The sequence below is a fragment of the Alosa sapidissima genome, chromosome 4, assembly GCF_018492685.1.
Source record: "Alosa sapidissima isolate fAloSap1 chromosome 4, fAloSap1.pri, whole genome shotgun sequence".
In the NCBI taxonomy this organism is placed as follows: domain Eukaryota; kingdom Metazoa; phylum Chordata; class Actinopteri; order Clupeiformes; family Clupeidae; genus Alosa; species Alosa sapidissima.
In genome coordinates this window covers 17,687,322-17,712,598 of record NC_055960.1, presented here as the reverse complement: position 1 = coordinate 17,712,598, position 25,277 = coordinate 17,687,322, and the positions used below count along the sequence as shown (strand labels likewise).

At 44.8% G+C, this 25,277-nt stretch overlaps 2 protein-coding genes across 5 annotated transcripts; one reads left to right on the top strand and one right to left on the bottom strand.

Moving 5' to 3' along the window:
* Window positions 1–234: 234 nt before the first annotated feature.
* On the top strand, window positions 235–10,298 carry znf76 (zinc finger protein 76). 4 transcript variants are annotated; one of them, XM_042088418.1, is made up of 14 exons: window positions 235–322; window positions 2,517–2,616; window positions 2,931–3,014; window positions 3,259–3,336; window positions 3,986–4,176; window positions 4,605–4,676; window positions 4,876–4,992; window positions 5,192–5,393; window positions 5,689–5,868; window positions 6,209–6,406; window positions 7,881–7,987; window positions 8,492–8,653; window positions 8,855–8,965; window positions 9,346–10,298. In XM_042088418.1, the coding sequence occupies exons 2-14, from the start codon at window positions 2,544–2,546 to the stop codon at window positions 9,448–9,450; spliced, it is 1,680 nt and encodes a 559-aa protein (XP_041944352.1). In that variant the 5' UTR covers window positions 235–322; window positions 2,517–2,543; the 3' UTR covers window positions 9,451–10,298. The 4 variants fall into 4 exon arrangements, with proteins under 4 accessions (XP_041944352.1, XP_041944354.1, XP_041944351.1 ...); XM_042088420.1 differs by lacking the exon at window positions 235–322 and adding an exon at window positions 344–530 and having other exon boundaries at window positions 7,884–7,987; XM_042088417.1 differs by lacking the exon at window positions 235–322 and adding an exon at window positions 344–530.
* Window positions 10,299–22,232: 11,934 nt separating this feature from the next.
* Window positions 22,233–24,941, bottom strand: btg2 (B-cell translocation gene 2). The gene is made up of 2 exons (XM_042090127.1): window positions 24,488–24,941; window positions 22,233–23,736 (listed from the first exon to the last, which is right to left on the bottom strand). The coding sequence occupies exons 1-2, from the start codon at window positions 24,633–24,635 to the stop codon at window positions 23,366–23,368; spliced, it is 519 nt and encodes a 172-aa protein (XP_041946061.1). The 5' UTR covers window positions 24,636–24,941; the 3' UTR covers window positions 22,233–23,365.
* Between the last annotated feature and the right edge of the window lie 336 nt (window positions 24,942–25,277).

The window sequence follows — 25,277 nt, the reverse complement described above, 5'->3', positions numbered from 1 at the left end:
GATTTATGGTATAAGCTGTTCTGAAATTAGTTAAGTTAAAACCTTTCTTAAAGGTAAATCCAGTGTTCAGGCTATAAAGGCTACTTTCTGTTATGGAACGCTAAGAATATGATTAAATATTTCATGTTTCATGAATATCAATTGCTATTAAGTAACCGATTTATTAAGTCTTATATTATTCTCCGTATTTCTGTGCAATGTCAGTTTCAAACCTGAATACATTAGCATAACGTTACGACTTTGTAGCTATTTCTATAACTATTGCTATCATACAGATTCCGGGGCGAAACGTTTGTGCCTGGTGCATGGCGGGCTGCTGGCGGTGAGTATCCCAGTTTGCGCTGCAACTTCAGAGACCAAGGGAGAGATGGGATTGAAAAATGGGGGACAACGGACAGGATAGTTTCTTGTGGATCTGAAGTGCAGAATTTGCAATTATTTTAACAGGTTCATAGTACTGAAAGAATGCCGATTTGAACTAGACGCTAAGTGGTATCGAATGTCGACTGGATCACGGAGCCAAATGGCAGGTCCGTGCGTAAACTAACATGGGGAGACATCAAGGCCTGTGCTGAAACGTTAGCTAACGTTAGGTAGCTAGATAACTTGGAAACACCCTCCGGTTTGAGAATTGAGTTTTGTTGGCAGTTTGTTTCCTGTATTATCAGATCAGAAACATAGAGATGTCTTACAAACATAATGTATACGGTTATAATTGCACTGAACAGTGTTGACAAATTATCTATTTTGCGAGTGTTTAACTTGTTCGGCGAATGTAATGTTAAACTAGCAAGCTAGCCACTGGCTAGCCAACTGTTAGCTCGTGTTATTTCCATCAGATGTCCAGTTGCGATTATAAAAAACCCCAAGGAAAGGCCTCTCGGTTCCATTGGCATTCGTTGTCAGTTGTCTCTTTGATCGTATTCCATTACATTGCTAATCTAGTGCGGCCTGCTGATTATCACCAGTGGGTAGTTAACTTAGCTAACTATCGCTAGCTGGCCTCGGTAACGTTAACGTTGATGTTGAGGAAATTGTTACAGGCAAGTCCCAAATGCTTTCACATTGACTGGACAGAAATTGTAGGAAAGTTGGTTGCACTTGAAAAGTAGGGCTACTTTATGGTGAGATTTTGAAGACTCTTCAATTGATCAAATGTCCATAGTTTGGACCTTGGAAATATGTCTCGTCTCCTGTTTGACACATCAGCAACACGTTGGAGTGTACGCACGCAGACATAAGCATGGTCATGATGCAACGATGCTAGAAACAATGTATCGGTTTGGGCAAAATAAGTCATAATGTGTCTGTTTCAGGTCCGGTAGGCACATCCTTACAGTTAGGGTATGAATTTTATTTGAAGTATGGTAGGCCTCATGTTTCTGATCTTGTAAAAATATACAATTGTATAGTAGTGTATATATACTTTTTTTTGATCCCGTGAGGGAAATTTGGTCTCTGCATTTAACCCAATCAGTGAATTAGTGAAACACAAACGGCACACAGTGAACACCCAGTGAGGTGAAGCACACACTAATCCCGGCGCAGTGAGCTGCCTGCAATGCCTACAATGGCGGCGCTCGGGGAGCAGTGAGGGGTTAGGTGCCTTGCTCAAGGGCACTTCAGCCGCGGCCCACTGGTCGGGGCTCGAACCGGCAACCCTCCGATTACAAGTCCAGAGTGCTAACCAGTGGGCCACGGCTGCCCCAACCTTGTTAGGGAATTGTAATAAAATATGTATGCATACATTTGGCAGATTTTTTAAAAATAAAGTCTTAAAATACTGGTATGCCTTCAAACAACTACTGACTACCTCATCATAATGGTCAAAATAAAGACACATTTGTGCTGCTTTAGAAAAGATGAGTAATCCCGTGTTGTACAAAGACGAATGCACTGTTTGTTACTCTATAATAACATTTTGCTGCCATGAAGGCGGACATTAGCCTTATCGTTTTGTTTATGCAGATTAGTTCACAGGCCAGGTTATCTTAAATAATACATTGTCTACATGGCAATGGGTACATTATAACGGGATCACCACCAGAGTTCAGTTATGCACAAGCAGTCATCCGAAACAGCACATGAGATGCATAGTTCAGCCGGATGGCGCTATGTATATGTATTTGTTTTGGGTTCAATAGCCGGGAACCCAGGAACTGTATTATTTATTAGCAAAGTGGGTTTTTTTTTTTTTTTTAAGTATTCTTTCATGTGTTTGAATTTAGGTCAAGTGATAGGATGGAATAGCCTAGTAACAGGACAGTAGAAATAAACTTTACAATGCTTCTTCCATGAAGATATTTGTAAGTTAAAATGTATAACGCCCAGGACACATCATAATACAAGTTGACCCAATACTTGTTTACGAATTTACATTATCTGGGAACATCTACCTGGGATGGAGGGGGGCACTATTGTAGTTTTTATGGTGTCTCTACCATATGCATTGCCTGTATTTGTGTGGTATAGCCTATGTATTAGCAACTAATGGGGGGCTTTTCCTGGACCTGCAGGTAAAGTGACAGCGGTCCCTAACAAGGATGGAGAGTTTGGGCCTTCAGGCAGTGGCCCTAAGTGATGGCTCCACTGCATACATTCAACAGGCCATCAATGGTAAGATCAGGCTCACCATGTCTATGAAAGGTTATGTGGGAATTTTTTTTTGTTTCCAGATTTGTAGAAATGGCTTAGTTTCCATACACTGCCATCATGGTCATCAAGGCTACTCAAAGTAACTACACTGAACCAATGATTCAAATTGTTATGACAGGAGAATGCCACTGTGTTGTACTGAAGATTTTTACGTTAAAATAAATAAATGCTAGACTCAAGACATGGAAAGGTCCAGTTTCACTCACTTTTATTCTGTTAAATTTGTGCTTGAAATAGTTTTTTTTTTTCTTACACCTGTTTCTTTACGTTCTTAGATGGCAACCTTGTAGAGGGAGACACAATCCAGCTGGAGGATGGGACCACAGCGTACATCCAGCAGGTCACTGTGCAACAGAAAGGTTGGTCATGCCACCCGCATAACCTTTTTATTTCTCATGCCTGTGTGTTGTCTTGAATCTGCTATAGCTATAGTGCTATTATATCTACTTTGTTGTTATGGTTTTCTCATTTCTTTTTCTCCATAGATGTACTTGTGTGACAGTGAAAAACACGTTTTCTTAATTGTAACATGAATGCCATAGGTACATGAGCAGTTTCTAAGCTAATGGCTGCTCTAACTGAGACTTTACTTGCTCCCGTCAGATCCCCCTCCCTTTGAGGATGGCCAAGCTGTTCAGCTAGAAGATGGGACCACAGCCTACATCCACCACACACCTAAAGGTTCCGCTGTGACATGTTTCTAGCTTCCGGCATATTAGCAGGAGCTCTCCTTTAAAGGTGCTCTAAGCGATGTTTGGTAACGTCACGTCTGTTGACATTCAAACAAAACAGAGCACTAGCTCGCCCCCTCCTTCCCTCTCCCTCCTGTGCAACTGAGACTACGTTTACACAAAGCAGGGTATTTTCCTAAACGAATATCTGGCCATCTACGTTTGCAAATAAAACTGCATTTACACGAGACCGTTTTTTTTTTTTAAATGTGTTTACACAAACCCGTGTACCTTCCAAAAAAATCACTTTGGCCGGAGTTTTTTTGGATAACTGTTTTACAAGGCGAATTCTCCGTTTGCGTCTAAATGAAAGGCTCAAACGTAGGGAAATGTCTTCGTTTATAAAAATACACATGCTCGTGTAAACGGGGTCTGAAACTCTCCTGAATGTGCATCTCATCAGTTAATGGTTGGAAAAGTGTGTTATGTTTTATGGTCCAGGCTGCACCAGGCTGCAGGGGACAGGCAGCTGTGAGGAGATGTTTGCTGTGTGTGACAAAATTTTTTTTAGTTCTCAGTTCTTAGAAACTGCATGACATCGCATAGAGCACCTTTAACTGTTATTTCCACCACACCTCCCTGACCCGTGTCCCTTGTAGATGGCTATGACCCCAGTGCGGTGGAGGCAGTGCAGCTGGAGGACGGCAGCACAGCATACATCCACCATCCCAGTGGCCTTCAGGCAGGGAGCACCATCCTCACTGTACAGGCAGGGGGCGCTCTGGAGGAGCTCACGGCTGAGGACCAGGTGGACGCCGACACCATCGCCTGCTTGGAATCCTACTCCAAGGTGCCTGGCCACACGCGGCTCATTCCTGTCGTCAGTTAAACTCCGTTGCCCATTAAAAACTGTGATGGGGAGCATGAATCAAGACACAGACAGGAACGTCTGTCATATGCACTCAGAAGTCTGTTACAGCGGTCATGGAAGGCAGTCGACTTAAACATTTTAGTAACGCACACCTAGCCGAGAGTGCAAAAGCCTTGCAAGGCTCCAGAATTAATGATTGGCTGCTAGATGTTTATTTTTTTTTGTTCAATTATTTTAAGTCTGAACTTTACAGGATTTTAGAGCTCCTTGAATACAACCGAGCATGACTGAACTGAGCATTCTAGTGTAAAGCTTGCCCTAGGCCCTAGTAGAAGGAAGGAATATGCCTCTGCATGTTTACGACATTCTCAGGTTCTGAAGCTTCCCTGTTTTTTTCCCCCCTTCAGATGGCGACAGAGATGCCGACTAGCAAGAGGATGGGCAGTACCAATGGGCATCAGGAGCATACCACTGTGCAGGTGGGTACGGGGATACTGAGTTTGGGAAGAAGCCAGCTTTTTATCATATTCATCACTTTTGATTCCTTTTTCTAATGAAAATGTCCGTACAAAAAACATTTTGGTTTGTGGTGTGTGAACTTTGTACCAAACATTTCAAAAAGAGCTGGGTTTAGCTTAACAATCTCTCTGATCAGCTTTAAATTGTTGTGCCCCTTAGGTGATGTTTGAGGGGAAGACGTGGGGTTCTACCAAGGTCCAGCAGACGGCTGAGAAGAGTTTTCGCTGTGAATTTGAGGGCTGTGGGAGGCTGTACACCACAGCTCATCACCTGAAGGTACAGATCTCACACATGCACACAGACACAAACACAGACACACACACACAGCTTCACAACAATTTCGTCAAAGGTGAGGCTTACATTCCCCAACTTGATGTAGAAGTATCAAGATGAATCGGCATGATTGCACAATAGCAGGCTCTTGCTGTCCAGGTAGAGGTCTGACTGGCTGCTTACATGTCTACTCTTTGCGAAGGTGCACGAGCGAACGCACACAGGCGACCGACCGTACCGCTGTGAGGTCCTGTCCTGCGGCAAGGCCTTCGCCACGGGCTACGGCCTGAAGAGCCACCTGCGCACGCACACAGGGGAGAAGCCGTACAAGTGTCCCGAGGACATGTGCTACAAGGCCTTCAAGACGTCAGGGGACCTGCAGAAACACGTGCGCACTCACACAGGTATGAGGATGGGTGGATCAGGTGACGCTGCCATGGTATGCGTAGTCTACATGGCTGGTGATTAATCACTTTGGACTTTCCTGTTGGTTCTGGTGAGAAGTTTATATGATAGACATGATTCATGGAGTTGGCATGGAGTATTGTAGACCACAAATACGTATTACCATATCTTCTTGTTACCCACTCTGTGTGTGTGTGTGTGTGTGTGTGTGGGGACAGACACACACACACACATATTTGCATTGAAAAGTATTTACACACAGACCTATATCTCTTGTACACCATCTGTCTGTAGGTGAGAAGCCGTTTAAGTGCCCGTTTGAGGGATGTGGACGCTCCTTCACCACTTCCAACATCCGAAAAGTCCACATCCGCACGCACACAGGCGAGAGGCCCTACATGTGTCCAGAGCCTAGCTGCGGACGGGGCTTCGCTAGCGCCACCAACTACAAGAACCACATGAGAATACACACAGGTCAGAGCTGCGGTCAACCCCCCTTTACTGGCTACGAGTCAGAAACATACAAACCCAGATCATAACCTTATAAAGGAAACATTACAGATACCATACAAAGGAAATGGTTACCAGAACAACTTTTTGATTTTGAATTGCTTTCAGCAGCAGGATTAGGCCTACATTACTATGCTCACAGTGATTCACAACAACATAATGGAGTAGATTAAAAAGCCTAGAATAGAGCAGAAACGCTAGCATCCGGACCGATGTGAATTACAGTTGCCAAGAACCACATACAAAGCAAGTGAGTAAGCAAGCAAAACATCTTTTTTTGGGGTTTCTGTTGCCTCTACTGCAGGAGAGAAGCCATACATGTGCACAGTACCTGGCTGTGGCAAGCGCTTCACTGAATACTCCAGCCTGTACAAGCACCATGTGGTGCACACGCACTGCAAGCCCTACACCTGCAACCACTGTGGCAAGACCTACCGACAGACCTCCACCCTGGCCATGCACAAGCGCACCACCCATGGAGACTTCGAGGCCACAGAGGAGGGTGAGACCCAGGGTTTGGGACGTGGGGTGGGGTGGTGATGAGAACATGTATTTGGTGGGGGGAGTTTCTCAGCATAAAGCTGCCGTTTGCATGTCTATTTTAAGAGCGGTATCAGGAAACAGGGATGCCTAATTGGTATTGATCATAGAAAGCGCCTCTGTGGGGGGAACCTGGCACCGTGCTCTCTGGTTACGACCTCTAGAATGGCATTCTGAATGCACTCGGCCATGTAGTTGCTGTCACCTCAGCTATTCTGAAGCCTTTTAGGGTATCTGAATTATGACTCCTAAAGCTTGTGTGAGAGTGCACACACAGACACACACACACATGCATACACATACATACATACAGTTAAGAACAAAATGATTCATACCCCTGGCAAATATTGATGTAATGTTGATTTTCTCTTGACCAATATGTTTGTTCTGACTGAAAATGACACTGACACATGCCAAAATGTTGTAAGACAATGTGGTAGAAACATGGAATCAAAAAAGACAATGGAGCCTGGTGAACTTCTCAAAGTAAACGGTAACATTAAAACAAGGGGCTACATTGAGAATTTTGGTGGAAAAGATCAGGCAGTCTGTCGAGAGACCTGCCCCAATGGGCATCATTGGACCATTAAACCACATAATGATCCAAAACCAAGTCAAACATAATAATTTTGGACTTGCCATTTTTCATAAAAATGTTAAAAAAAGATAAAAAAATATAATTTTTTTGATTCCATGTTTCAGGGGTATGAATAATTTTGTTATTAACTGTACATACACACACTCACATTTAAGTGGAGTCTGTTGATTCCTTTTTATCATTAACACATGACTTGCTGTTAACTCATTGAATGCCAAGCTGTTTTCGGAAGCTTTGTCCTAGAGTGCCAGCAATCTAGACCATTGTTGATGATTTCTGTACAGCCACAGCATATTCTGTGTTATAGCTATGAACACACACAATGGCTCGTTTAAAAGGTGAGACTTTAAGCCCTCAGTGGGTGCAAACTGTGTATTTCTACACGCCTCTGTTCCTGAGAAATCCCAAGCTAGACAGTGGCTAGTTTTCATCAAAATCATTTTTCTAGAAATGGAGATATAACTCCTTTCATGAAAGTGTTGCCTGTAAACTTTCCGGGAAGTGATCAGCGAGACCTGGCAAGACTGCCACCTAGTGATAGACCCACGAAAATGGCCTGGTTTTGAGATGACGTGCATGCGTCACTGATTCGACCCAAAGCGGCAACCGAGTTATGATAAAATGTCCAGATTGTGCGTTTTCATGAGTTTTCGATCGTCATATATTTAAATTATATTATGTTTTTGGCACTCAATGAGTTAAGCATGAGATTAGTCCCATGATCCCTGAATAGCCACCTATATGTAGGGGGAATGTGTGGAAATGAACATGCTTGTTTGTGCACATGTGGGAAGCATGTGAGAGATGGCGATGATGTTTATGATCTCTGTGTGATTAGCAGATGGCGAGGCAATGGAGCAGCCTCTGAAGCTGCAGCAGGCAGAAGGGTTCGATCAGAAGGAAGGCGTGGTACAGATGAGCACAGACGGCATCATCGGGTCTCAGGTAACGCCCAACATGCGTGTTGTCACTGGACGTTGGGGCCCCATCGGGGCTTACAGGGGCAAAGTTGCTCAGTCTAGCTCCTGGGCCTTCACACTAGTCTGTGTAGGGTTTGTAGTAGAGTTTCACTAGTTCATTACAAAGGCCTTGATATTTTTGACGTGCTTGCATCTGCTAGATAGAAGGTTGTATGGAGCCTCAGCAGCTCTGCAGGGAGTCAGGCATGACACCGGGAAGTTCAGTATACATTCATGAATTTCCCCGTCTTGAATTTCCCCTTGGTGATCAATAAAGTAATCTATCTATCTATCTCCTATCTATCTATCTATCTATCTATCTATCTATCTATATCTATGATAGTGTTGAAGACTATAGCGCATGGGTGTGAATGTGGAGCACTAGAAGGATTTTTTTTAATCATGAAAGACGTAAGGGTGTTTACGATGACATTTGATTGTGTTTGCTGAGTCTGTTCTGTGGATTGATTTGATCCGTTTGGTTTCCCAGGTCAGCCTGTCAGCTGAGGAGCTACAAGCTCTTGGCACCGCCATCACCATGGTAACGCAGGATGGCACCACCATCACTGTTCCCACGCACCAGGGTGACATCACGGGCACGACGCAACACCATGTTACCATGGTTTCAGGCGACGGCAAAGAACTGCAGCCCGTAAGACTTACACAATCGCAGCAATCAGAGCACACGCACATTCAGGATGGGACGCAGCATGTCACCGCTGTTTGTTTGCCCTTTTCCCAACAGCTGACGAAAGCATAATTAAAACGCTAGATCTCCATGGTAACCTCTTTGTAATCTGCCAAATGTTTATTGTGTTCTATTTTAAATGCCTCTCCGTCTCTGTATTCTCAGGTTGCCATAGTAACATCAGAAGCAATTATGAGCGGCGGGTCACAGGTGTCGCCTCATTACCAACAGGTGGCGCTGCTGGCCACTGCCAACGGCACGCAGATTGCTGTACAGGTGAGTGGCCTTGGGAACTTGGTTGGAGATGGTTTGTCTGCTTCTTCTTTGATGCTTAGCACAGAGCATAGCAGGTTCTGTTACTGGATGTCTGTGGGATAGAAAATGTTTTTGTTTCTTCGGTAGAGATGCAAACTATTTGTTGTTTTTAGAAAGGCTACCCAATTTACCAACAGTCTGATGGTTAAGTCCTGATGCAATAATGTGTGTTGATAATTCTGTTTCCGGGTCCAACCAGGCCCCCAGAGCGATTCATTTTTCGCAAAAGTAAAAAGTGGGAAAGAATTTGGTTCGACCACATTTATAAACAACATCAGTGTTAATCATTCAAATATTCTGTGTGTGTGTGTGTGTGTGTGTGTGTGTGTTTGCACGCCTAGCTGGAGGAACAGCAGACGCTGGAGGAGGCTATCAGCATGGCGACAGCTGCCATCCAGCAGGGCGGTCTGTCTCAGGAGGTCGGCAGCACCGAGAACGGCTGCTGAACCTTTCCCGACCTCCACCAACACCACCACCATACCCGCTGCCTACCCAGCCCACCATCCACAAGTCACCAACGCTGGTGACCCTTAAGCACTGAGGACAATGTCTCCAGGACTAACAGGGACACAACGTCATTCATAGAGACAGAGAGAGAATTGCGAAAGGGAGTGAGTCAAAGAGAACGAACTGCGAGTGGTGACATGGATAGAACTTCTGGCCTCCTTAGATCTGATTAATAACAGGTCTGTCTCTTTTTGGTTGTTGTTTTGTTTCGTTTGTTTGTTTGTTTGTTTGTTTTTCTTGTTTGGTTTTATCCGGTAGGGCCTTACTCTCGAGTCCAGCTGGCTTTCAGGCCAGCTGCTGTCAACTGACTGTCAGCGCTGAAAGTGGATTTGAGCCTGAGTGCGATTTTAGCCATCAAACACTTGGATGTGCATATGATAAACGGGTGTTTCTTCAGAGTGTGTGTGTGTGTGTGCGCGTGAGTCTGTGCGTGTGCGTGAGTCTGTGCGTGTGCTTGTGTGTGTGTGTGCGTGAGTCTGTGTGTGTGTTTGTGTGTGTGTACGTGAGTCTGTGCGTGTGTGTGGAGGGGGTATTTGTGTGTGTATGTTTGTGTTTGTGTGTGACCAAGGAGCCTGGAGCCTCTTGGTGGTTTTTGTTTTCTTTTGAAGGATTATTAGCTGGCCCGTGACTGTAGATCATGCACATGTCTGTGTGAAAGCGTAATAGCACAATTGCGTTTTGCTGCAAGTGGAAGGGCTGCCCTTTTGAGCCAGTATGAATCTTTAATATATCTTCTATTTAGGCCAGTGATGTTTACATTTGCCAATAAATTAGCTTTACACTTTCAGATGCTTCTCTCATTAATTTGCTCTCTGGTAGCATGAATTGGCTTGAGTTACTTATACATGACAACTAAGAGTTGGATTTATCTGACGGGTCATTTATTAGGTTTAAGAGCCAGTTTGATTTAATTTGCTATATGCATGCAGTACCTTAATACAACACATGGGGGCAGAGTGTTCCACAAAATAAACACAATTTCTGAACAGATGCGGTTTTGAAGGAGGTGTAATAGTTGGCTGCAGTTTTGCGTAGCACGCAGTAGGGGGTTCCATGTATGTGTAGATGACAGAATGTTATTGAGTGTTCTTTGTGGTGTGCTTCCTTAAGATCCATCTACTAAGTATCCCTGAATTCCAGTCTAAGAATGTGAGAATGGTTCCCTGTCGGCACTGTTTATACATAACGTCATGAGTGTTCTGGTAGATGACATTGGGGATGCCCACTCGTAAAAAATCCAGAGGAACTGAGAAAGGGACAGGGACAGTATTGTCAAAGTTTACAGAGGAACTGGGAAAGTGTCCAAGACAAAAAGGGGAACCTAGATCTGTCTTCAGTGCATTTGCCCACTAGTTTCTGCCCACTCCCATTCATCTGTTCCAGGCCATCACTCAGGCTAATAGTGTGTGAATAGTGTGTCTGCCTGGGTATTGTTGTGTCTGTTCTATATACCGCAGGCCAGATGAAAGTCTTTTTTTTTGTCTTACTTGAAGAAAGAAAACACTCACTGATTGCCAACTTCTGCCAGACCTCAATAGCTTATGAAAAATAAACATGTGAACAGAGTGTGTGGTCATTTGGAACTAGGCCAAATTGAGCGGTTTGGATCATGGTGACCTGAAACAGATATAAACATTACGACCAACCAGCACTAAACCAAAGGAGCTCATTTTCTTGTATACACAACAGTCTTTCCCACTCCCCTCCCTGTGGAAGCCTAGTCTACCTCGACAACAGCCTCTGATTGGCTGAGGTGCCATGACGACACTCGGTGCCAGCACCAACAGCTGCAGTGAGAGAGGCAGGAAGTGGTTGCTGTGGCTGAGGTCTTGAGAGAGGCTGGAGGAGAGTGCAGGCGTTTCCTCCCTGTGCGTCGCTATGCACTCCGCCCCAGCGCTTCAGTGGAAACCACGGCGGTCTTGATGGCCTTCGCCTCGATTGTTCCACTGTGCACAGCCGACCGTAAGCTATTTCCCGTCTGTGTCATGTCAGGAAGTGAGGAGAGGAGGTACAGCAAGCGAGGGCCTACGCCTTGCTGAGACTCGCAGTGCCTCCTCCCCAGCACCTCGCACCGTTTCTGCCCTAACGAAAACACACCCACTAACTGCACTCTTTAGCAAGCTTATCTTTACAGCCCGAGTTGATAGCAGTGGGTGGTTCCAGTCATAACTTTGCTCTTAGAGTAAACATGAGCACTATTCTTCTACTGGTTCAATCTGATCAACTGTCTGATGGGCCCAGTGTTTTGCTGTTCACCCTCATCCTGTTAAGGCAGAGGGCAAGTCTGAACCTAGTGTAGGCCTACTCAGAATGTACTGAGTAGGCTGGATTGACTGTGTGAGGTTTTACATAGTTTTTATACTGAAATTTATAGCAATTATTAAGCCGTTATTATCTACTAAGCAGCACCTGTTCATTTGCTTTTCCATACACTCTACACCAGAAAATCTCAGGGGTGATAATAACCTTTTATTATTGTCTGCTTAAGAAAAGCAGCAGATCCCTCTTCACAATAGCAGTGATGAGCAGCCATTGTCCATTGCAGAGGCCAATGACAGACATTTAGCTCTTTTCCCCTTCCAAATACTGGGCTTTTTTGTCTGAAATGTTCCAGGGTGTGTCTCCTTTCGGTACCTTAAGGCAGATCAGGTTGAATGGTATCTTTAACCTTTTCAGCTGATAAAGTGGGGGGGGGGGGCACCCATGATCTCATCACCCTTGGGGAACCAAAGCCGGGCTGTCTCTTCCCCAAACAGCTCACTATGCTAAGTGTTACCGACCCACATCTTGTCTCTGTTCTGTTGGCTTATTATTGTTTGCCTGTGGGTGAGCCTGGGCCACAGTTCCTTGCCTTTTATCGCTCTCTTATCTGGTGCACAGCGCTCAAGGGTGTGGCAAAGACTTGAGCCCAAAGCTCTCACTCAGTCTGGCCACAGGGGAAAAAAATGTTTTTCCCCCTCAGAGGTCAATGTCTTGAATATACCCATATGATCCCAGGGGACTAGCCAACATAATTACTCTAAAGAGGAGTGAGAAAAACAACCCTTGAGCATGATAACCTCCCCCCAAGCAGCCAATGGTTTATCTCTTATTTAATAATCTCATTGAGAATTCCCAGATCATAGGCACATAATGTTTCAATAATCAGGAGAAACAAGGGCAGGGGGTAAAGAGTTTTAATAGAGTGATTTGGAGAGAATAGATAGGAGCACTCTGGAAAAGGCACTATTCAGTGTATGCAGTCAACTTCAGTGTCAAAATAATGTACAGGTGGTGCATGCATGTGATTCTGTGACAGAATACACTATATCAGATATATCAGAGGAGGACTGTTAAATATGGGAACAATGTGCATTGTTTTTCTGTCTTGAAGGGGGAAATAGGAAACCCTTGGTTGGTGTCCTCTCCAGCTTGGGTTTAGCACGGACACAAAGAAAATTTCAAACGGTCTCCATGTCTCAGGGGCTTGATTTACAGAGCTCGGCCAGCTAGCTGCTCATATGGAGACCACACCAGAAGCCATGTCAGATGCTTAATGTCCTGTTTGGCTGCCATTATTTACCCTCTTCTTACTAAACCCACACAACTCACACTCTCGAGAGATATTGAGAAAATACTGCCGTGTTTATACGTGGTTGTGCATGTTTGTATTTCTGTGGGTTTGAGTTTGTCTGTCTGCTTAGATGCTATCTGAAAGTGTGGGGTAGTTTAAGCAGTAGTTTCACCATTCCTTGTGAATCTATGGTACTTTGTTCATCAAATGATATAGTACATCATGCAGACCAGGGTTCTGTGTTACATTGTATCTATTTCTACTTTCTACATTGGTTTCTTTGCTGTGGATGTGTGTGTTTTTGTGGGTCTGTGCGTCACGTTGTGTTTGAGAGTTTTCTTTGTGTACATTGTCAGTGTGTGTGTAAAGGGTTAAGCGGGGAAGCAGGGCTTCATTCAGCAGGAAAGGGTTAACATGCCAGGGCCTGCAGAAGGAGCTCCAGCATGGGGCGAGTGTTTGGTTTGCTGCTGCCGTGGGAGGGTGGGGTGGGGGTTGTTTTGGGAGCAGGGGAGACGAGTGGAGTGGAGGTGGGGGCCAAGGGGGGCAGGGCACAGGAGGTTGTGTTTTCAGAGAGGATATGGGCCGGGGCGAGGAGAGAGGAGGGGAGAGGGGACTAGAGTGTGAAGTCCTTTTTACGCTTTCTGTCTGACCACTAACCACACCACCCCCTACTCTCCACACACACACCCCTTCCCCTGCACTTCTCTCAGGGGCGGCATACAAGGATTTATCCCGACAGCTGCTCCAGGCTTGGGTTCCCGGCAGCCACGGAGAACAATATAGGCTTTGTGGAGGAGGGTTGGGAGAAGGGGGAGCGAAAGGGAGGGAGAGAGAGTATATAGTATATAGGGAGGGAGAGAGAGAGAGAGAGTATATAGTATATAGGGAGGGGGAGAGGGAGAGAGAGAGTATATAGTATATAGGGAGGGAGAGAGAGAGAGAGGGGTAGTAGAGGTACTGATAAACAGCTGCTAAAATGATTGAATCACATCATAAAATGGGCCTACCTTGTCTTATCTCTTTTAATTACACCCTTGTCTATTGTCAGTTTTATGCCATCCTGCTTTTACGCATATCTTGATTTGTCATTTGACTGGAATGCAACAGGGTTTAGTTAGTGAGTTATCATGTTGTAGAAAATTACCTCACATCAGTTGGTGATGTATTACTGATAGCAGAGCAGACGCACTTGGGTAGCTTCGCTAAGTCTCCATTTATCAACAGGTAGGTAAGGCTCTTACAGGGGGGACAGGAACGTTTCAAATATGTTTTCTCAATAATTGAGTTTGAGTTGAGTTTCTCAATATCTTTGATTTAACTAGCATTCCCTATAAATCTAACCACACCTACATCTCATCAACTTAAAAACTCGACTTATGAACATCAATGCCAAATGTCACTCCAAACAGCAATGTTGAGTAGACATTGTCGCCACTTCCCACTCCCAAAACAAACCAATCACTTTAATCAATAAGTAGATTTGCTCTACAGCTACACTGGACTGAACATCTCTCATTGATAACTTTTTCTGGAGCAAGACTTTCTGTTAATAATCCTAAAGAGAGCATGTGACTATCAAGCTGTTAAGTCATGTGACACTGGTCATTTGTTTCCCAGGCACAAAAAACATGTGAAGAATTGGTCACCATCAACTACCATCTATGCAAAATGGCCACTCCTTGTCATTCAGAAAGGCTTTCTCCTCCACCTCCACCTCCACCCGGCCATCTCCCCTGCTCCACAGCCGCCGGTGGGGGGGACCTTCAAGGAGGAGAGAGGTGTGGGCTTGGCAGCCAAGGGGCTCCTTTTGTGATGCAAGGCGGGTATAAATCACTAACCACACAACACAGCCGAGAGGCAGCCATTTTCACCCGGGACTGGGAACGATGACGAGGCTTTCAGAGATGGCCAGAACGCATGAAAGGGTAGCCGGGGGGTGGGGGTGGGGGGGGGGGGGTCGGACGGAGGTGTGTCTGTCGTTAGCGCCGCTGCAGAATATCCTGCCGTGGCCTCTTGATCAGTGGCTCCATGGCAAAGGGCCTGGGAGGTAAACATCATGAGTTTGCTGAAGGTGTCAAATGTATCTGACGACATGGAAAAGGAAACGGAGGCAGCGTATTGGCTGAGTGACGATGGGAGATAGACAGAGAAGTGCTGTGTAAAGACCCAGTAAACAAGTATTACTTAGTCTAAAAGCTTCATCAAGTACCATGAGTGTATGTGGGTGGATTTTTGAGGTGAAAGCATTTTGCACTACACACAGACTTTTGGCTATGTGGCTACACACTCTGAACATTCAGGTCTACAGCTTTGTGATAAGGAATGTTTCAAAATTCAGTGTTTCTCTCCAGACATTCTTTTTGTTGGTAACATGTTGGTAAGACTTCAGACTGCATGTTCACATCAAACAGAAGCAAAACATGTAGCAACAAGTAGTCTCAGTGCTTTAACGCAAAATATAAATCCTCCCATTTGTTCCCCAAAAACCCCCTGAATGCAGATACCATTTTTTTTTATTTTGCTGGTGATGAAATGTGAGCCATTGTTCTTTGCCAGACCAATTAAGAGGGAAAAAAGGCAAAGCAAAAACCCTAATCCTTCAGGACAGTGTTGTTTGGCATCAGCTGAAGGTGGGGGTTGGGGGGGTTGGGGGGGTTGGGGGGGGGGGGGGGTGCAGTGTACAGCCCCAGCACTGTGGCTCTTTTCTGCCCTAATTGGGGGAGAATGCATTTGGCCGCAGACCAAGCTCTGGCCTGAGGATTAACCAAATGGTCACAAAGGGGGTCCACCCTCCAGACCAACTGGTGACCTCCATCCCTAACACTGCCCTACGGCACACTAAATAAAGCCTGTGTGTGTGTGTGTGCGTGTGTGTGCGTGCATGTGCTTGCACGTGTTTGTCTGTGTGTGTGTGTATGTGTGTTTGTGTACGTGTGTGAAACCGTATGTCATTTCGTTTGCATGTGTTTTTGTGTGTTTTGACTGTGTTTGGTGTTGAGTGTACTGTACAGAGAAGTTCTTCACCCCTCTCACTTCCTCACCTCCCCATGTGTGAGAGAGGAGGAACAGCACTGGTGTGATTTTAATCATAAAGTTGGTGGTGTGAAGAAGGATTAGGCTGTAAACAGGGTGTGGGTGCGTGGACACAGTGGGGTAGAGGGGCTTAGCTCTTTTACATCCAAAAGAGTGTGTGAGTGCGTGTGCCTGCCTGTGTGTGTGTATGTGTGTGTGTGTGTGTGTGTGTGCGTGTGCGTGAGCGTGAGTGTGTGAGTGTATGTTTGTGAGCGTGTGAGCGAGAGAATGCATATGTGTGTGTGTATCTATAATATCTTTTGTTTTTAAGATTTAAGTAGTCTGCTTATTAGTCTGCTTGTGTGTCTATGTTTACAAATGTGTATGTCTGTGTAGTTGTGACTTGTGAGTAAGTGTGTGTGTGTGTGTGTGTGTGTGTGTATTTGTGCTGTGGGGTTGACATTAGCTGTGGTGTGGTGTGGTGTGGGTTGTGGCTCTAAAGCCCAAACACAGACACACAAACAGCAGAGCCCAGGGCCAGGGCGGGCTTGTGTGTGAGAGAGAGGAGGAACACTGAGCCATTGACTCCCAGCTGAGAGCCTGACAGATTGATGTCCCAGACATCCCAGAGAGGAGGGAGACCCTGGAGAAGGGGGTAGGATGGAGGGAGGTGGAGATGGGGCCTCTTGGAACACTTCTGCTTTTTAAAGTTGGGGAGGGGTATTGTTTGGGCTAAATACATAAGAGTGATCTACATTTGCAATCCACAGGCTTTAGTGAGATTAAATCAGCATTGTTTCCATGTTCTTATGCACATTACTGATGCTAATTGAACACAGATTTGTATGATGCTTTGCACTGAATGACGTGTTATGCTGGAAGCAAAAGTTCAACAACACTTTGTTCAACAACACTTCCAACAAGACTTTGGCAACTATACGGTAGATGAGGAATACAGATCATAAAAAAACAACCATGTATGTTAGACCTGATATCACAATGTATTGGGTTTGTTGATAATACCTTTAGTATTTTATATCACTAACTAAGCAACTTTTGCATGTCGTCACCAACTCCAACCCCTCTGCTTTGTTATTACATAAGTCTCTGAACATAGAGACGGGTGAACTGGCCCCGACACACAGCACCGGCTTTTGTTCACACTCAGTGAAATGCACAAAGTATGTTCACGGTTTCCCCCATCTTCCTTTTCTTAATTTAGGCTCTGTGTAATTGGATTAGGACTGCACACTACTGCACACACCAAGCCAGGGGTTTTTGCTCTAGGGGCTTTGTGGAAAAGAGAAAAAAAGTTACCCAGTCTCAAAAAGAGATGGGGATCTTGCCTGGATACAGCTGTCGACCAATCACCAGCCAGAAGAGTCTATAAACAAAGTTGGAAAGGGCCTCGGCAGCTGGGAGGTCAAAGGCCAATCAGTTGTTTTTGGTGGCTTCTCAGAGACTTCAGTCGTCGCAGAGTCAAAGGTGGGGAGAGGGAGAGAAGAGAGAGAGAGTGAGGAGGAGGAGAACAGAGGCCTCAGTGTCCATTTTCAAGGCCCTGCAACAGATTACCACATAGCTGGCTCTGCCACACCTCAGAAATAGAAAAAAACAAAACAAAACTCCACCTGTGATCAAAGCTGCTGCACTCCCATTCACCCCAGGCCAACGCTACTCCTGAAGACAAACACAGCCCGACACATGACGCCTTTATAGGGCTACAGGCCAGGACCTGTAGCAGTGAATGAGTTTGACAGAGATTCGACATGGATGGGTGAGCTCTGTTTCTGCTTCGCTGTCAAATTAAGGCATGGAAAGTCATTGATCCTCAAACGAGAGAGGACGTATCGCAGATAGGATCTACAGTGTAGTTCTTGCTTTGGCTGAGTAGTGTGTTTGTGCAATGAAGGGGGAAAGAAATTACCGTCCCAAGAACAACAAACATGGTGACTTCAGTCCAAGAAGTCACCGCCACATCTGTCCTCTGTCTCAGTCCGATGGCCAGATACCATTATCACTCAGATAGCAGCTACTCTATTTTAGCCATGCCCTATCTCCTCCTTCACTGGAAAGAATGATTATGGGCGTAGGCAGAAGCATCTGCCTGTGAACGCTGAGGCTTTTCCAGCAGCTGAAAGTGCAAGAGAGCTTGCGAGGAGAGGAAGGAATGTGATGGCAGCTCAGCAAAGCCTGAAGGCCCAGCAGAGCACAACAGGCACACAGCCAAAACCCTCTCTCATGACCGTGAGGGGTACTAGCGTCGGCAAAGCTCTCTCTCTCTCTCTGTGCCTGCCCCCAGATAGGCTTCATCATGGAGGTTTACACAAACCTGGACATATTTACGACCAAAACGTGTGAGCCTTCAGTTAAGAATGCTGGTGTTTAGCCGACAACTCCGTGCACCAGGACGAGGACACAGGAGAATGTCATGGCCCTACAATACCACTACCTCATTTGTGAGGTACAGGCACAGGGAGCACTGAAAGAAAAACAACCAGGCTCCATTATAATTATGGGAAAATAGAACAGCAACAAAAATACTAAGCAATTCCAAATACTTTATGTCTACATGCCCTGCTTATCAGCAACTAACGTATGGAATTCTCACACTATTATAGAGTTTTATTTGTCTTAGTGCTTTCAAAGAGAACCCAAACTGAAAAGACCATGAGAACAGCTGACGGCCTTGCTTGGACTGCATTCCTGTTTTATCTCAGCCATCTGCAATGTGAGACCGTCTTAGTTGGCTCAACTAAGTTAAAACATTTCACATGTTGTGTGTGTGTGTGAGTGTGCGAGTGTGCGTGTGCACATGTGTGTGTGTGTGTGTGTGTGTGTGTGTGTGTGTGTGTGTGTGTGTGTGTGTGCGTGCGTGCGTGTGTGTGCACTTTCCAAATTGAACTAAATGGGATCAGACACTAAAGCAAGTGTAATGTGACCGACAAGGTTATCTATGAAGGGATAGTCTCAACAGAGATTGTGGAAGACAATAGAAATAGTGCATATGTGTGTGTGTGTATTTGGAGAGGGATGCAATGTACAAGCTTACTCAACATTGTAAACCACCCTAAATCCATGTGTGTAAGTGTGTGTCTAAAAATGTCTTATGTTTTGAGACACTGCGAAACTGAACAATTTGTATTGTTTGTAATCGTGTCTGTGGCTGCAATAATGATAAGAAACGACTGCAGCAAATGTTGCCAATGGAGCACCTTTCTTCTTCGTATCAGAGTAGCATGCTACTGTTTCTGTCTGTAGCATGCTCTCTGCAACACACACTCACACACACACACACACACACACACACACACACACACACAAACACACACACACACAGAGACCAGCTTACGCTTTTGAATTACGTCAGTGGTTGTATCCAAATGCTGCCCTCATAAATCCTCACACCCACAAGAATTTATCATCCAGAGAGTGCGCACACACGCACACACACTCACACATATATACAAACAAACAAATAAAAGTCCCCTTTTGACATCTGACACCCACACCATGTTTACACTCTTTCTATTCTACCCATCTTCACACGTTCTTTATGGCGTAATGTCACCTCCCAAGTCTGCCTGCATCCACACAACTCTATAAACAGACATGTGTGGCTGCAGTTTGTGGGGATCTATAATTATCTTAACATAATTTGATAGTTATCCTGGAAGTACTTATGCACATTTTCTCTAATTCACGTTGCTGTTATGTACAGGCAATGATGACTTGTAAATTGTAGTATGACAATGTGAAATACTGCTTCTTTTGCCATCATGTAGATAATTCAATATAGCATACTGGTTGTTTTGTTTTGTCAAAAGGCACACCCCTTTAAATATGAAAGTTAGTGGACAAGTTGAAACCTTTGGTCTTATTCATTCACTTGGCTCTCAGCCTTTTGGCTCCAGTGAAAGACCTCCACATGGACATGCAGTTTCGACTAATGCAGAAGCCTCATTTCTGTGTGTGTGTGTGTGTGTGTGTGTGTGTGTGCAGCGCACAAGAGCAGATTTACCATGGAAACCTTCCACGGCTGGCAAACGTTTTATGTGAGCAGCAGCTCTGGCTGCAGAAAGGCCTGAATAAGACATTGAGCTCTCAATGGTGGCCTCTTTTTACCCGGTAACCCTCCATGCAGAGTAATCCAACAGAGGCTGTTGTCACAGCCTGAAAAGTTGGGCCCACCTCAGAGAGAGAGAGTGAGGAGCAGAGATGTGTATATGTGGGGTGGGGGAGCAGGGAGGGGGGGAGATTCGCTGCTGAATGGAGCCTTTTGCTGGTAGTTTAGAGCAGAGACGACAGGGATACTTCAAGGAAGGGAGGGGGTGACAGATGGCGCTCTGGCTACTGCCACCGAGGCGCAGACACAGAGAAGGAGGGAGGGAGGGAGCGCGAGCGAGTGAGTGAGCAGGCAGGCAGGCGAGAAGAGCAGGAATGAGTAGAGCCTCCCTTTATTGTCTCTCTCTCTCCCCCCACAGCTCTCTCGGTCGCCCCTCAAAAACACCAGATGCCCCTCTGCTGAAAGAGGCGGCCGCGCTATGCCAATTGTCCGCCGCTCGCGTGCAGTGCGGGGCCCTGCGCCCTCCCCTCCTGGGTCAACACAGGGGGAGAGCATAGAGGCCTGCCCCACGTCCATTCAGCCGTCCCTCGGCCCCTTCTTGGGCTGCTGGGCACACAACAGTTGGAGCGGGTAGGGAGGCAAGGCAGGGAGGTTCGGGGGTTGGTAGTAGTAGTGGGGTGATGGGCTCTGCAAGTGCCCCCTTAGAAAGGTTTTTACAGCGGCAATTCTCATGGAAATGGAGTCACACATATAGCATGCCTTCACAGCCACCACAGAAGTTGAAAGAGATCTTTTGGACATGGCCATGAAGAGATGGGGTGAATCATAAAATAGAGCCACAGTTCAGATACTACTCCCTTCCTCTGCCATTTGGTGTGTGAGACAGAAATCAAGTCTTCCTTAAAAGAAACCAATGATTTGCTAATTGTTTTTAACTATCTAACTATCAAACTATCTTGCCTACATGATAGTAAACAGGACAAAGTACTGCAGAATGTTCTACAGAATCCATTAAGATCTCTGAAGAACTGGCCTAGAACTAGCAGTGTGTGTTGATGGAAAAGGGGTGTGGGCAAATTTCTGGGGAACAGACAACATTTTACTAGTGTATTTAGCAAATAAAACCTGAGTGAGCCTGATGCCTTTTTCATACCAATTCATGCACGTTGTGACACATTAGCCAGCGGCCCCTTTCTTCTCCCTGAGCACACAAACAAAACCTGAAAGACATGGTCCTGCATGTGCCAACATCCACCATAAGCAAAAGTGCTTTATCGGTGGTGTTAATTTTCAAAGCCACCTATCCTTCAGGAGTTTCCTGATATAGGATGTTTACATTATGTAAGCTAGATTCAAGAATCTGTGGACATAATAGCTTGTATCTCTGGGTTTATTTGTTATGTCAAAGCAGTGATTTGTTTTTTAAGCATTATTGCGCATCACTTGACTGTATACCTTTGTTATTGTGAAAACTGAACTTTGTGCCCTTTCTGTTGAAAGACCTGATTGTCCTCAAATGGGACTTGGGCCTGAAAACACAATGGTTAATTTTTAATTATATTTATAAATGTTTAATTTGTGTCCAACTCTTTTCACCTTGCCCAACACCCAAGCTGCACGTAGAATTCCAGAAGTGACAATCTACGGCACTACGCCAAGTCACTGTAAACAAAAGCAAATAACCACCACAGCAACCTAACAAAACAGATAGGCCTACAAGAATGTACCACTCCTTGTAAAACACGCAAAGCTAAGCTGGGTTTACTCAGAGGTGACATGCTTAGACTCGTAACTATTGAGAATTAATTATTGTTCCAATGGGTACAAGTCTAATCGTGAAAGGAGGTCTGATTAATGTCGAGAAAATTCTGATTCCTGATCATGAAACTGGAATATAATCCAGGAAGTGGAATGTGTTGTATAACTGCAGCTACAGCTTTCGTACCCCGATTTTGGGAATGTGTGGCCAGTCAAATACTAACACTAAATCCAGAAACACTGCTATAGAGGACTAACAAGACAAACTTCTTGAAGCGCATTACTAACCAAACTTTTGAGTTTGCTCAAGTCAATTCAACACAGAGACCATGACATTAAAATTCATAAAAGGTTTATTGTAATAAAACTGCCCCAAAACTGTACAGATCTCTATATGCACAAATTCATTTTTTAAAAGAATGTACATTTAAAAAAAAGCATACTGTGCTTAAAATAGCTTACAAACTACATTTATCTCCATCTAGAAAAAAGTAAACAGGAACAGAGCTGCTCAACAGCCCTGGTGGGAGAAAATGCTACAGAGAATGAGAACATCACACTGGCAGTGAAAACAGGCATGTCGCCAACCAACCACCTCACAGCATTAGTTCACTTTACAAAACAGCAACGTATTTGAAGGAGTGAATAATTCAGTCCTCCTTAAACATTCAGATTGTTTCCAAAGGAAACATTGAGAAACATAACGCCTTCCACAGCCTTGGTGTCTTAGCTTCTGAAATCAAAGTAAATTGAAGTAAATTTCAAGATTTAGAGCAACTCAACGGGACATTAACAAACCCATTTTTTTGGAACACTAACATATTGCACAACAGGATTGGAATGAGAGTTTGGCAGATGGTCATAGTTCTAGAGATGGTCACAATTACAGTTAAGGCAGGAGGTACGCAGACAAGCAGCAGTTGCTTATTTTTGGGTCCTCAAGCAGTTCACCCTTGGTCTCATTTGATTGACACAACAATAACAGAAAATACAATGCCAAACAAAAAATGCTGTGGTGCCTGAGAGAATACTTTCACTCCAATTAGCCTATGTATTCTGTGTTCCTGAATATGGGAAGGTGTGGGCTCATTGCACCAAGAGAAAGTTATTGCCAGCCCCAGTGTTCATGGTTTGTACCCATTAAGGTCCCAGTTTAATTTGGCGTGCAAATATCACAGGATACATGCACACTAGACCCAGACAGTACCAGTAGTGCAAAACAGCGCATGACAATATTCCAAACTCTAACCCTAAATGCAATGAGCCAAGTGGGACTATTCCTCCAAGAATAGCAGTGCTTTTGAAATGTTCACTTACAATTAAATAAAGATTAAGTTAAATAACAAAAAAGGGTTAGAATATCTATAGATGCCCAGATTCCAGGAATTTACTCAATATACTGTGGGTGGTCGACAGCTCACACCAACTCGCATCACCAGTCTTCAGTGTCTCATGATGATCTCTTGCTTTAGCTGGACACGGTCATCAGGTAGTTTTTTGGAGGGCTAGTACGACCACCCATCAGAAACCGATTCTTGCAATTCAAAGTCTGATCAAATGGGGAAGCACTGTGGTTAACTGACGAGGTACTGGGTGCTGGTGCCTCTGCTTCATACAACACACATATGGAACCATCCTCTCCAATGCGATAGGAGACCTCATAGGGGTCAACCCAGAGGGTTAATTCCCGTGGCAGAAGCGAGAACAGTTCTTCACTAGGCAATCCGATCCTATGTGCGGCTTTAGCAATGATAGGGTCCATTTCGTGGTTAATACGGATGCAGCGGTAACCAGATCCCTTCTGTGGCCTGTCGGGGAACCAATGCTGGTGGTAGTGTTCTGTTTTGGAGACAAAGGATTGCACATTAGCAAGCTGAAGGAAATAAGCATCCTATACAACACTGCATCATGTTTGCCTACATTCCATACTTGTGATGCCTTAGACAGCTGTCTAACAACAGCTTAAACACAAAACTAACGTTAATGGCATGAGGATAAAGCTAACCCCGTAGCCTAGTCCAAGCTACTAGCTAGCACGCTAACTGGGTAGGCTAACAGTAGCACTAGCCAAGTTGTTAGGATTTCTTGTGAAACCGCAGTGGTCTCCTCGACGTCAATAATGAACGTTAACTAACGTTACCCTAATGATATGAAGAGTAATCGAGTAATTAATTAGCCAAAATGTAATAATTAATTAGCCAAAAAGCAATAATTAATTAGCCAAAAAGCAATGTGATCGCCACACAAGAGTTCACCGACGGATGTGTAGAAAAACAAATGCTGGTGGTTGGTGTCCCGCGCTAGCAACGCTAAGTTAGTATGCTTAGTTACATTAGCCAGATAACATGGCTAACATGAACATGGCTAACAGAATGTCTAATAAGGGGCCAACATGCACAACCAACCTAGCGTTAGCTACCGAGTTGAGTTAGCGAGCTAATGTTAATCAGAGAGCTAACGTTAGCCAGTCAGCCATCCTGGAATTCTGGATTCTTCCTCAGATTTTAAACTCTTTATACATTGGTTGACCCTTTTCTTGCGGACAGTACGTGTAGCATTGATACTAAAAACACATAAGATATGTAGCTACCTGATAATGCTTGCTGGAGACAATCTCTGAAAACCTGAAGCTGATGCTCGCTGAGATAGCCCCTTGTTCTCAGCAGTCTGGAAACAAAGTTCGCCGCGGCCGTTACTTCGAGGACCATTTCAGCTTTGGTTCCGTAGCTGTGAGTCATTTTCTTCACAACAATATCTTGAAGGGCAACGTTATTTTGGCAATTTGCCGTTTCAGTTCGATGGTTCAAAAACTTTCAGGTGCCCAAGTGCTGCTAGACGACGGACAATGGATGGCTGTGATCAAACCCGGTAGAGCTTATCTTTTATGTTGCTGTCGTCCAAGTGAAAAGTCAGCAGCGTTAGCAAAGCAAAAACTTCGTTTTAGCTGAAAAAACAATTCTTAAGCATTCTTAAGTCTGAGCCCAGAGGATTTTCAGTGGCAGCTATCTTCCCAGCTCCAGCAGCGTTCTGGATCTTGTTGATATCTCTCCCCTCTTTATGGAGCACAGGCAGGATGTCATTTGAGCACTGTGTCGATTGATGTTAACAACATCCAATGACGAGTCAGACCAGAACCCACCCACTATGCGGATTGGTTGGTATCATGGAAAACATTCGGAGTAGACGCTTCCGACCACCTCCAAATATAGAGATTGACGTCAAAGCATAACCAAATAACTTCGAGGTATTTACAAAAAGAATTACCGTAACTTACGACGCACAAATATGGGAGAGATAGGAAGCACATAGTATGATATCAAAACGCCACAACATTGATCACTAGGCTTCAATGGTGCTCTTTGAAAATGTGCATCTGTACA

Excerpts from the sequence above, each read along its gene's own strand:
- btg2 (XM_042090127.1), bottom strand. The coding sequence starts at position 24,635 with ATGACTCACAGCTACGGAACCAAAGCTGAAATGGTCCTCGAAGTAACG. Across the intron at positions 23,737-24,487 it reads TCTCCAGCAAGCATTATCAG|AACACTACCACCAGCATTGG; the intron begins GTAGCTACATAT and ends TCTCCAAAACAG.
- znf76 (XM_042088418.1), top strand. The coding sequence starts at position 2,544 with ATGGAGAGTTTGGGCCTTCAGGCAGTGGCCCTAAGTGATGGCTCCACT. Across the intron at positions 2,617-2,930 it reads CATTCAACAGGCCATCAATG|ATGGCAACCTTGTAGAGGGA; the intron begins GTAAGATCAGGC and ends TTACGTTCTTAG. Across the intron at positions 3,337-3,985 it reads CATCCACCACACACCTAAAG|ATGGCTATGACCCCAGTGCG; the intron begins GTTCCGCTGTGA and ends TGTCCCTTGTAG.